This window comes from Oncorhynchus clarkii, chromosome 2, assembly GCF_045791955.1.
Source record: "Oncorhynchus clarkii lewisi isolate Uvic-CL-2024 chromosome 2, UVic_Ocla_1.0, whole genome shotgun sequence".
Taxonomy (NCBI): Eukaryota; Metazoa; Chordata; class Actinopteri; order Salmoniformes; family Salmonidae; genus Oncorhynchus; species Oncorhynchus clarkii.
Window position 1 is genome coordinate 5,069,751 of NC_092148.1, and position 13,752 is coordinate 5,083,502.

General features: G+C 36.8%; 1 protein-coding gene across 1 annotated transcript; it reads left to right on the forward strand.

Moving 5' to 3' along the window:
- Positions 1 to 8,791: 8,791 nt before the first annotated feature.
- On the forward strand, positions 8,792 to 12,777 carry LOC139378836 (membrane-spanning 4-domains subfamily A member 4D-like). Its single transcript, XM_071121380.1, has 7 exons — positions 8,792 to 8,868; positions 9,360 to 9,522; positions 9,708 to 9,797; positions 10,050 to 10,106; positions 10,242 to 10,349; positions 10,591 to 10,707; positions 12,081 to 12,777. Exons 2-7 carry the CDS (start codon positions 9,364 to 9,366, stop codon positions 12,108 to 12,110), a joined length of 561 nt encoding a protein of 186 aa, XP_070977481.1. The 5' UTR covers positions 8,792 to 8,868; positions 9,360 to 9,363; the 3' UTR covers positions 12,111 to 12,777.
- The last annotated feature ends 975 nt before the right edge of the window (positions 12,778 to 13,752 follow it).

Consider the following 13,752-nt stretch of genomic DNA (forward strand, 5'->3'; position numbering starts at 1 on the left):
TATTTATATAGTTAGCTGTTACACAGTCCTGTTATATATTTATATAGTTACACAGTCCTGTCATATATTTATATAGTTACACAGTCCTGTCATATATTTATATAGTTAGCTGTTACACAGTCCTGTCATATATGTATATAGTTACACAGTCCTGTCATATATGTATATAGTTACACAGTCCTGTCATATATTTATATAGTTACACAGTCCTGTCATATATGTATATAGTTACACAGTCCTGTCATATATGTATATAGTTACACAGTCCTGTCATATATGTATATAGTTACACAGTCCTGTCATATATGTATATAGTTACACAGTCCTGTCATATAAGTATATAGTTACACAGTCCTGTCATATATTTATATAGTTACACAGTCCTGTCATATATGTATATAGTTACACAGTCCTGTCATATATTTATATAGTTACACAGTCCTGTCATATATGTATATAGTTACACAGTCCTGTCATATATGTATATAGTTACACAGTCCTGTCATATATTTATATAGTTACACAGTCCTGTCATATATTTATATAGTTACACAGTCCTGTCATATATTTATATAGTTAGCTGTTACACAGTCCTGTCATATATTTATATAGTTACACAGTCCTGTCATATATTTATATAGTTAGCTGTTACACAGTCCTGTCATATATGTATATAGTTACACAGTCCTGTCATATATGTATATAGTTACACAGTCCTGTCATATATGTATATAGTTACACAGTCCTGTCATATATGTATATAGTTACACAGTCCTGTCATATATGTATATAGTTACACAGTCCTGTCATATATGTATATAGTTACACAGTCCTGTCATATATGTATATAGTTACACAGTCCTGTCATATATGTATATAGTTACACAGTCCTGTCATATATGTATATAGTTACACAGTCCTGTCATATATGTATATAGTTACACAGTCCTGTCATATATGTATATAGTTACACAGTCCTGTCATATATTTATATAGTTACACAGTCCTGTCATATATGTATATAGTTACACAGTCCTGTCATATATGTATATAGTTACACAGTCCTGTCATATATGTATATAGTTACACAGTCCTGTCATATATGTATATAGTTACACAGTCCTGTCATATATGTATATAGTTACACAGTCCTGTCATATATGTATATAGTTACACAGTCCTGTCATATATGTATATAGTTACACAGTCCTGTCATATATGTATATAGTTACACAGTCCTGTCATATATGTATATAGTTACACAGTCCTGTCATATATTTATGTAGTTACACAGTCCTGTCATATATTTATATAGTTACACAGTCCTGTCATATATGTATATAGTTACACAGTCCTGTCATATATTTATATAGTTACACAGTCCTGTCATATATGTATATAGTTACACAGTCCTGTCATATATGTATATAGTTACACAGTCCTGTCATATATGTATATAGTTACACAGTCCTGTCATATATGTATATAGTTACACAGTCCTGTCATATATGTATATAGTTACACAGTCCTGTCATATATGTATATAGTTACACAGTCCTGTCATATATGTATATAGTTACACAGTCCTGTCATATATGTATATAGTTACACAGTCCTGTCATATATGTATATAGTTACACAGTCCTGTCATATATGTATATAGTTACACAGTCCTGTCATATATGTATATAGTTACACAGTCCTGTCATATATGTATATAGTTACACAGTCCTGTCATATATGTATATAGTTACACAGTCCTGTCATATATGTATATAGTTACACAGTCCTGTCATATATGTATATAGTTACACAGTCCTGTCATATATGTATATAGTTACACAGTCCTGTCATATATGTATATAGTTACACAGTCCTGTCATATATGTATATAGTTACACAGTCCTGTCATATATGTATATAGTTACACAGTCCTGTCATATATGTATATAGTTACACAGTCCTGTCATATATGTATATAGTTACACAGTCCTGTCATATATGTATATAGTTACACAGTCCTGTCATATATGTATATAGTTACACAGTCCTGTCATATATGTATATAGTTACACAGTCCTGTCATATATGTATATAGTTACACAGTCCTGTCATATATGTATATAGTTACACAGTCCTGTCATATATGTATATAGTTACACAGTCCTGTCATATATGTATATAGTTACACAGTCCTGTCATATATGTATATAGTTACACAGTCCTGTCATATATGTATATAGTTACACAGTCCTGTCATATATGTATATAGTTACACAGTCCTGTCATATATGTATATAGTTACACAGTCCTGTCATATATGTATATAGTTACACAGTCCTGTCATATATGTATATAGTTACACAGTCCTGTCATATATGTATATAGTTACACAGTCCTGTCATATATGTATATAGTTACACAGTCCTGTCATATATGTATATAGTTACACAGTCCTGTCATATATGTATATAGTTACACAGTCCTGTCATATATGTATATAGTTACACAGTCCTGTCATATATGTATATAGTTACACAGTCCTGTCATATATGTATATAGTTACACAGTCTGTCTGTCAGTCCTGTCATATATGTATATAGTTACACAGTCCTGTCATATATGTATATAGTTACACAGTCCTGTCATATATGTATATAGTTACACAGTCCTGTCATATATGTATATAGTTACACAGTCCTGTCATATATGTATATAGTTACACAGTCCTGTCATATATGTATATAGTCACACAGTCCTGTCATATATGTATATAGTTACACAGTCCTGTCATATATGTATATAGTTACACAGTCCTGTCATATATGTATATAGTTACACAGTCCTGTCATATATGTATATAGTTACACAGTCCTGTCATATATGTATATAGTTACACAGTCCTGTCATATATGTATATAGTTACACAGTCCTGTCATATATGTATATAGTTACACAGTCCTGTCATATATGTATATAGTTACACAGTCCTGTCATATATGTATATAGTTACACAGTCCTGTCATATATGTATATAGTTACACAGTCCTGTCATATATGTATATAGTTACACAGTCCTGTCATATATGTATATAGTTACACAGTCCTGTCATATATTTAATGTATTTTAAAACATTTACGTTTGGGTCTGGTAGTTATTTATTGTTAGTTGTTGTTAGTTATTGACATTTAATGACGAAAGATGCTCTAAAAAAGGTAAGAGAATTTCTGTGAAAATGTTTCATTTAAACAGTGTCATTACATCTCTTTCCTGCTCACAGTGTATTATACAGGACTTACATGATAAGGTATTTAAATATCTCAGTGTATAATACAGGACTGACATGATAAGGTATTTAAATATCACAGTGTATAATACATGACTGACATGATAAGGTATTTAAATATCACAGTGTATATTACATGATCAGGTATTTAAATATCACAGTGTATAATACATGATAAGGTATTTAAATATCACATTGTATAATACAGGACTTACATGATAACGTATTTAAATATCACAGTGTATAATACATGATAAGGTATTTAAATATCTCAGTGTATAATACATGATAAGGTATTTAAATATCACAGTGTATAATACATGATAAGGTATTTAAATATCACAGTGTATAATACATGACTGACATGATAAGGTATTTAAATATCTCAGTGTATAATACAGGACTTAAATGATAAGGTATTTAAATATCACAGTGTATATTACATGACTGACACGATAAGGTATTTAAATATCTCAGTGTATAATACAGGACTTACATGATAAGGTATTTAAATATCTCAGTGTATAATACATTACTGACATGATAAGGTATTTAAATATCACAGTGTATAATACATTACTGACATGATAAGGTATTTAAATATCTCAGTGTATAATACATGATTGACATGATAAGGTATTTAAATATCTCAGTGTATAATACATGATAAGGTATTTAAATATCTCAGTGTATTATACAGGACTGACATGATAAGGTATTTAAATATCACAGTGTATAATACATGATAAGGTATTTAAATATCTCAGTGTATAATACATTATCAGGTATTTAATTATCTCAGTGTATAATACATGATAAGGTATTTAAATATCTCAGTGTATAATACAGGACTTAAATGATAAGGTATTTAAATATCACAGTGTATAATACATGACTGACATGATAAGGTATTTAAATATCTCAGTGTATTATACAGGACTGACATGATAAGGTATTTAAATATCACAGTGTATAATACATGATAAGGTATTTAAATATCTCAGTGTATAATACATTATCAGGTATTTAAATATCACAGTGTATAATACAGGACTTAAATGATAAGGTATTTAAATATCACAGTGTATAATACAGGACTTAAATGATAAGGTATTTAAATATCACAGTGTATAATACATGACTGACATGATAAGGTATTTAAATATCACACAGGTCCAACTATGGGGAACTATGGGGACTAAACTATCCATAAACTTGAGATGGGCATTCATGCACGTCTGGAACCATGAGAACTCACGAGACAGTATACATTATATTAAAATAAAAAGGTTTGGTTAACAGTTCCCCATTCAAAAGAGACTTTCACACTTCTCTCATGAACAAACATACCAATAATTGCATTAGTTCCTCTTAGAAATTCCCCTCACTGTGCATGTCCACTTAACATGTAACAGAGACACTGTAAAGGCCTGTCTCTGAGTCGTACCAATAGACATAGCCATAGGAAGTAGGGGTGCTGAGGGTGTTGCAGTACCCCTTAAAAACTCGGAATAATAAATAAAATACAATTTTTTTATTTTTTTTATTATGTATATGTACTGTACGTATATGTAGAAAATAGTAAAAAATGAAGAAAAACCCTTGAATGAGAAGGTGTGTCCAAACTTTTGACTGATACTGTATATATACAGTATGTACACTACCGGTCCAAAGTTTTAGAACACCTACTCATTCAAGGGTTTTTCTTCATTTTTACTGTCTCCTACGTTGGGTCAAAGGACAGATTTCCACCGGTCTAATGTCCATTGCTCGTGTTTCTTGGCCCAAGCAAGTCTCTTCTTATTGGTGTCCTTTAGTAGTGGTTTCTTTGCAGCCATTCGACCATGAAGGCCTGATTCACACAGTCTCCTCTGAACAGTTGATGTTGAGATGTGTCTGTTACTTGAACTCTGTGAAGCATTTATTTGGGCTGCAATTTCTGAGGCTGGTAACTCTAATGAACTTATCCTCTGCAGCAGAGGTAACTCGGAGTCTTCCATTCCTGTGTTGGTCCTCATGAGAGCCAGTTTTTGCGACTGCACTTGAAGAAACTTTCAAAGTTCTTGAAATTTTCTGGATTGACTGACCTTCATGTCTTAAAGTAATGATGGACTGTCGTTTCTCTCTGTTTATTTGAGGGTTCTTGCCATAATATGGACTTGGTCTTTCACCAAATAGGGCTGTCTTCTGTATACCACCTCTACCTTGTCACAACACAACTGAGTGGCTGAAACGCATTATGAAGGAAAGAAATTCCACAAATTAACTTTTAAGAAGGCACACCTGTTAATTGAAATGCATTCCAGGTGACTACCTCATGAAGCTGGTTGAGAGAATGCCAAGAGTGTGCAAAGCTTTCATCAAGGCAAAGGGTGGCTACTTTCAAGAATGTAAAATATATTTTGATTTGTTTAACACTTTTTTGGTTACTACGTGACATATGTGCTATTATTATACAATGTGGAAAATAGTAAAAATAAAGAAAAACCCTTGAATGAGTAGGTGTTCTTAATCTTCTGACCGGTAGTGCATATATTTTTAAAAATCACAGAATTAGCGCTGGGCCTTTACTAGTCCTGTAGTTGGTGAAAAAGTGACAGCACCCCCACCCTCAAACTACTCCCACGGCTATGCCCAGAGATTATATTGAGCTCTTAGTATCTATGCCCATGGACAAAGAGCATAAGATTATATTGAGCTCTTAGTATCTATGCCCATGGACAAAGAGCATAAGATTATATTGAGCTCTTAGTATCTATACTCATAGATAAAGAGCAGTATAATATGGTGTTATATTGAGCTCCTAGTATCTATGGTCGTAGATAAAGAGCATGAGATTATATTGAGCTCCTAGTATCTATGGTCATAGATAAAGAGCAGTATAATATGGTGTTATATTGAGCTCCTAGTATCTATGGTCGTAGATAAAGAGCATGAGATTATATTGAGCTCCTAGTATCTATGGTCATAGATAAAGAGCAGTATAATATGGTGTTATATTGAGCTCCTAGTATCTATGGTCGTAGATAAAGAGCAGTATAATATGGTGTTATATTGAGCTCCTAGTATCTATGGTCGTAGATAAAGAGCAGTATAATATGGTGTTATATTGAGCTCCTAGTATCTATGGTCGTAGATAAAGAGCATGAGATTATATTGAGCTCTTAGTGTCTATGGTCGTACCCCCAACACAGCAGGCTGCTTCAGCAACAGGTCATGGAGTGGTCCTTTGGGAGCAGGCATTAGTTCAGTTGCTTGGTAATACTTGATCAGTAGTTCTCCTCTCTGCTCCCCGGCCTCCTCGTACTCCTGCTCCTCATATTCAGGACCCAGGATGTCCATAGGGATGTCTGCACAAGCCATGCCGTCTCAGTCACAATACCTGTGGGAATATGATGAGTATAAACTTGTGAAGTTATAATGCAATCATAACAGTTTGATATATATATATATATACACTGTATACCCTTCATCTATTTCTTTAATTGCAACAATCATAATAATTATCATCCAATGTATTATTGTCTAAAATAGTCCTGATCATGTTTTTATCTCCTGAATTCATCATCATCATCATCATCATCATCAACATCAACATCATCATCAACATCAACATCAACATCACCATCATCAACATCAACATCATCATCATCATCATCATCATCATCATCAACAGCATCATCAACATCATCATCATCATCATCATCAACATCATCATCATCATCAACATCATCATCACCATCAATATCTTATCAAAACAGTCATTATAGCCTACATTTAGCTTGAAACTGTTGTGAGAGAAATGCGAGTGTCTCGCCTACTTTTACATATAGGATCATTAACATGAAATATTGACAACTGCATTCATATGATATACATTTACATTAAAACTATCACTATTATTATAATGACATTTCTCACATTCACACTCACCAGAGTTGATTTAATGCTCGTACTGTTGTCCCCTAAAAAATATGCACTTGAAGTGCCTTCTTCAGCATCACTGTGCCTGCGCCCTGTAATGGTTGGCTTCTCACCATTTCCTCTATTGACGTGGAGGAAGCTCTTCTAAACTGTTGACCACAATGGCCACCCTATCATATGAGATATCTGCTGATTTAAAGACAAGAGGCGCCACGTCCTCCAATTGTTAAAACCACATGTGCTGTTAGTTTCAGGTGATGAGAGAGATGGTGTGAAGCGCTCAGAAACACACTACAACACTTAATGAACTGTGTTGTATGTATACTGTTCAGTTTCTGAAGAAGTTTTCCACCCGTGAATTCAGTTCACCTTGTACCCGGAGCTCATCCACTCAGCTTTAGTGTTTTCAACAAACAGAATTTCTCTCAGTGCTCTCTCTCTCTGGTTCTCTCTCTCTCTCCCTCTCTGGTTCTCTCTCTCTCTCTGGTTCTCTCTCTCCCTCCCTCTCTGGTTCTCTCTCTCTCTCTGGTTCTCTCTCTCTCTCCCTCTCTGGTCTCTCTCTCTCTCTGGATCTCTCTCTCTCTCCCCCCCTCTCTGGTTCTCTCTCTCTCTCCCTCTCTGGTTCTCTCTCTCTCTCTGGTTCTCTCTCTCTCTCCCTCTCTGGTTCTCTCTCTCTCTCTGGATCTCTCTCTCTCTCCCCCCCTCTCTGGTTCTCTCTCTCTCTCTGGATCTCTCTCTCTCTCTCTCTCTCCCTCTCTGGTTCTCTCTCTCTCTCTGGATCTCTCTCTCTCTCTCTCCCTCTCTGGTTCTCTCTCTCTCTCTGGATCTCTCTCTCTCTCCCCCCCTCTCTGGTTCTCTCTCTCTCTCTGGATCTCTCTCTCTCTCTGGATCTCTCTCTCTCTCTCTCTCTCCCTCTCTGGTTCTCTCTCTCTCTCTGGATCTCTCTCTCTCTCTCTCCCTCTCTGGTTCTCTCTCTCTCTCTGGTTCTCTCTCTCTCTCTGGTTCTCTCTCTCTTTCTCCCCCTCTCTGGTTCTCTCTTTCTCCCCCTCTCTGGTTCTCTCTCTCTCTCCCTCTCTGGTTCTCTCTCTCTCTCCCTCTCTGTCTCTCTCTCTCTCTCTCTCTCCCTCTCTGGTTCTCTCTCTCTCTCCCTCTCTGGTTCTCTCTCTCTCTCCCTCTCTGGTTCTCTCTCTCTCTCCCTCTCTGGTTCTCTCTCTCTCTCCCTCTCTGGTTCTCTCTTTCTCCCCCTCTCTGGTTCTCTCTCTCTCTCCCCCTCTCTCTCACTCTCCCTCTGGTTCTCTCTCTCATTCTCTCTCTCTCTCTTTCTCCCCCTCTCTGGTTCTCTCTCTCTCTCCCTCTCTGGTTCTCTCTCTCTCTTTCTCCCCCTCTCTGTCTCTCTCTCTCTCCCCCTCTCTGGTTCTCTCTCTCTCTCACTCTCCCTCTGGTTCTCTCTCTCATTCTCTCTCTCTCTCTCATTCTCTGTCTCTCTCTCTCTCTCTCTCTCTCCCTCTCTGGTTATCTCTCTCTCTCTCTCTCTCTCTCTCTCTCTCTCTCTCTCTGTGCATGTGTATGAAAATGTCTTTGTCCATCACTTACCAGACCAGCGCAGACGCCCTCCAAGTGTGACTTCCTCCATAAAGTTAGAAACGAACAGCGGCAGGTTTGTAAACTTCATGAAACCTTGTTCTGCTATTACCTTCCATTATTCATGACGTGTTTCCATTTAATTACAATGTCCATAGAGTTCTTACAACAGTTTATGGTTTATTTCAGCAACATTATTACGGTAGTTTTTATTGGTAACGTTACATTACAGTGTCCTCATCACATCAGTAGTGTTATTGTCTACATGATGTGTTAATAAATGGAAAGTTCATATTCAATCGTCTCCAGCACCACCCCAACATCAACATATGTGAAAATGGTGCGTTTCTATGTTCTGTAGTAAAAAAATATAGAGAAATATATGTGTTTCCAATGACATCATCATTGTGCATCGTGTGATTTTGACCAGTTGTGAGGAGGCATTGCCTACTAATGACCTATTAATGGTTTACTAATTATGTCATTGGAAGCACTTGTCTTCCTCTATATTCACTAAAGTAGTTTTTATTTTATTTTCTCCCTTTTAATGAAATGTATTGTTCCCAGGTAAATGAAGTACACATTTCAGTCAGATGAGTGCATGGTCATCACTATACCTCTGGGCAGTCTCAGAGATGCTCCGGAGGGCCAGCTGATGCCTGAGAACTTCCACTGTGTCTTCAAAGATGTCTATAAGGTCTTCCTCAAGGGTCAGCCTAAAGCTCTGGGGGTACGAATGGCAAACATGTTCCTATACAGCCGATTAGAAATGTACTTCAGGCTAATCTGTGGATGATTAAAATACATTCCTGATGAGCAGAAGTTATGTTGAACATTTGGTATATGTTCATGTAAGGGCCAGATTCCGGGATATTTTCTCATCTGTCTGATTACATCTTCTTCTTCTCGTTTTAGGCGGCTCAGCTCATTGCTGGAGTCCTTGTCTTGATTCTGGGTCTACTGAACAGCCCATTAGTTCTGATCTCCACCGTGCCCAGTGTCCTGGTAAGAACCACTGCAATCAGCCCACAAAGTAGTTTGTGTCATCATCAATTTTTGGAATAGACACATGTTGATACAGCCAATGTTGGACCAAAGCTTTGTGTCGTCTCTATCCGTTATTCTCTCCTGTCGTCAGTGTGCATTGTGTGTGAAGTGTGAACTCTACAATGAGGATAGTACATGTACTGTTGATTGAATTTGTCATCAGTCTCTCAAATAATGAAGGAACAAAAAAAACATCTTTGTTTTATAAAGTTTGTTGCTGCCGGAATGCTGACCTATGCTGCAGGTCATTCTCCAAATATGTGTGTGGTAAGTTCCAGCTGTACAAATATATCTACATTCAGTCATGGATCAAATATGAAATCATTGTAGATTATTATAAATTATTATGAAAATATTACACATCAAATATATCATAAACATGTTTTTCTCCACTACCAACAGACCAAACTGTCATTTTCCTTGAACATTGTCAGCTGTTTCTGGACAGTAGCTGCTGTTGTTCTCTGCACTGTCCCCAACTCTCACGGTTTCTACGGGGACCATCAAGAGGTTCCAGAGTTAATTACTTAATTTTTTGTTTATTACATTGAATTAATTAATTAGTATTGATTTGTTAATGAGGTGGAATAGTACAAGCATTGAAATTATACTGAATTGTTTGTTTGCTTAGCAATTATGTGTAAATGTTCTCCACAAACAAAATACTACACCACAGTAGCTTATCAACATAAAATGAAACCAGAAAAAATAATGTGTATTAAGTGTATTAAGTTACTATTCTCTTTGTCAGGTATTTTCTGGTATCAAATGGATGATTGTGGTTCTCCTGGTCATTGAACTGGTTGTTGCCATGGTGGCGATCTACTGGGAGAGTAAAGCAGTGTGCAGACAGCACTTCAACATTCTGGTGAGACTCTACTGTTTATTATAGTGACTGGGCTGAACATTCTGGTGAGACTCTACTGTTTATTATACTGACTGGGCTGAACATTCTGGTGAGACTCTACTGTTTATTATACTGACTGGGATGAACATTCTGGTGAGACTCTACTGTTTATTATACTGACTGGGCTGAACATTCTGGTGAGACTCTACTGTTTATTATACTGACTGGGATGAACATTCTGGTGAGACTCTACTGTTTATTATACTGACTGGGCTGAACATTCTGGTGAGACTCTACTGTTTATTATACTGACTGGGCTGAACATTCTGGTGAGACTCTACTGTTTATTATACTGACTGGGCTGAACATTCTGGTGAGACTCTACTGTTTATTATACTGACTGGGCTGAACATTCTGGTGAGACTCTACTGTTTATTATACTGACTGGGCTGAACATTCTGGTGAGACTCTACTGTTTATTATACTGACTGGGCTGAACATTCTGGTGAGACTCTACTGTTTATTATACTGACTGGGCTGAACATTCTGGTGAGACTCTACTGTTTATTATACTGACTGGGCTGAACATTCTGGTGAGACTCTACTGTTTATTATACTGACTGGGCTGAACATTCTGGTGAGACTCTACTGTTTATTATACTGACTGGGCTGAACATTCTGGTGAGACTCTACTGTTTATTATACTGACTGGGCTGAACATTCTGGTGAGACTCTACTGTTTATTATACTGACTGGGCTGAACATTCTGGTGAGACTCTACTGTTTATTATACTGACTGGGATGAACATTCTGGTGAGACTCTACTGTTTATTATACTGACTGGGCTGAACATTCTGGTGAGACTCTACTGTTTATTATACTGACTGGGCTGAACATTCTGGTGAGACTCTACTGTTTATTATACTGACTGGGCTGAACATTCTGGTGAGACTCTACTGTTTATTATACTGACTGGGCTGAACATTCTGGTGAGACTCTACTGTTTATTATACTGACTGGGCTGAACATTCTGGTGAGACTCTACTGTTTATTATACTGACTGGGCTGAACATTCTGGTGAGACTCTACTGTTTATTATACTGACTGGGCTGAACATTCTGGTGAGACTACTGTTTATTATACTGACTGGGATGAACATTCATGTGATATGTTATACATTTATTATGCTTATTATACTTTATTATTATTATACTTTATTATGTACATTTAATTAAATATATACTTATTTATCGCGACAAGTGTATTTACTGAGTGGGACACACTGCATAACTAAGCAACACATTCCTTGCAGGGCTCACTCAAAAAACAGACATGGGTCTCAAAGATAACTTCCTGTGTGGTTAAATAAATACATTTGCAATGTTTCTTTCTAGCCCATGGTCACCCTGAAGCAAGAGGTATGAACCTGAAGGACTGGCAGCAAACAACAAATAACTAAGTGAAATAATGATTCATCTTGTATGCCATTTGTTTTACTTGTGCCAATTCACAAGTCACAATTCACGGACCTCCCGGTCGCGGCCGGTTTACAACAGAGCCTGGGCGCGAACCCAGGGTCTCTGGTGGCACAGCTGGCGCTGCAGTACAGCGCCCTTAACCACTGCGCCACCCGGGAAAATAGTGATATTTTGACACTCTCTCAAAAGTGCAAATAAGGAAATGAAATACAGAATATAATTTAGAAATACGGGTTCTTCTACTGAGAAATAGTAATAACGTTGCATACATTTTTTTGTAGCAGTTTGTCAAAGAGAAAGCTAATTATCATGACAGATGTTTTACTTACAATTGCATTATGCAATATGACATTTGAAAATGTAGGTTATATTTTAATCTGACTTGTATCTGATTTAAATGAATTTAAACATGTATTGTTTAATGTCTTCTTGTTGTAACAATAGACCTGTAATTCCGTTCCTTCCTGGTCACATTGTCATGATAATACAGCTATATTTTATGCACCAAAGCGAACAGAATATTTTCTAACCAACTCTAGGATTTATTAAACTACAAATGATCACAAATGAATTGCAAGATCAAAAAATAAAAAGATATACCTCATTTTTAATTGAATATACAGTATATATTTTATGTTTTAAGGCATTTTATTTTGGTGAGACTGAGAAGTAAATTAGCTCTCAGAGAGGAACTATTTCTTTCGACATAATTGAGGTTTGTTTTAACAGAGGTCTAGGGTCTAGGCTTGATGTGCTGATGCTGTGTCACCTACACCACACTGCCCAGAATGGCGAATGAGAAGCACAACACTCAGGCCTCTGGGGAGTTAGCAGGGTGCATGTGAGGTTCCACAAAAGAGAAGTTTCAAAACAGCTCAAACCCCAACACATTGACTCTGTACCGGTACCCTTTGTGTTTAGCCTCGCTACTCTTACTTTACTGATGCTCTTTAATTATTTCTTACTTTTCTTTTCACTTATCTATTTTTTTCTTAACACTTTTTCTTAAAACGGCATTGTCTACATCAAATAAAATGTATTTATATAGCCCTTCGTACATCAGCTGATATAACAAAGTGCTGTACAGAAACCCAGCCTAAAACCCCAAACAGCAAGCAATGCAGGTGTAGAAGCACGAATACTTCTGTTGTATTTTTTCGCATGTGACAAATACAATTTGATTTGATGTTTGTAATTGTTAAGGACGGGGTAGCTTTTCAGGATACAAAATACATGGAATGGAGCTAAGCACAGGCAACATCCCAGAGCTAATCAGTAAAGTCAGAGCTAGTAGGGGAAAGTCAAGTGTTAGTTCACGAAAGCATTTTGGGGGGGCGGAGGGGGGGGGGGGGGGGGGTTCAGATGTTTTCAGAAGATGAGAAGGGACTCTGCTGTCCTAACTTCAAGGGGAAGCTGGTTCTACCATTGGGGTGCCAGGATAGAGAGGTGCTTTGACTGGGCTGAAACTATTTTGCCAGCAGCATACCACCCTGCGTACCATTGCTGGCTTGCTTCTGAAGCTAAGCAGGGTTGGTCCTGGGCAGTTCCTGGATGGGAGACCAGATGCTGCTGGAAGTGGTGTTGGAGG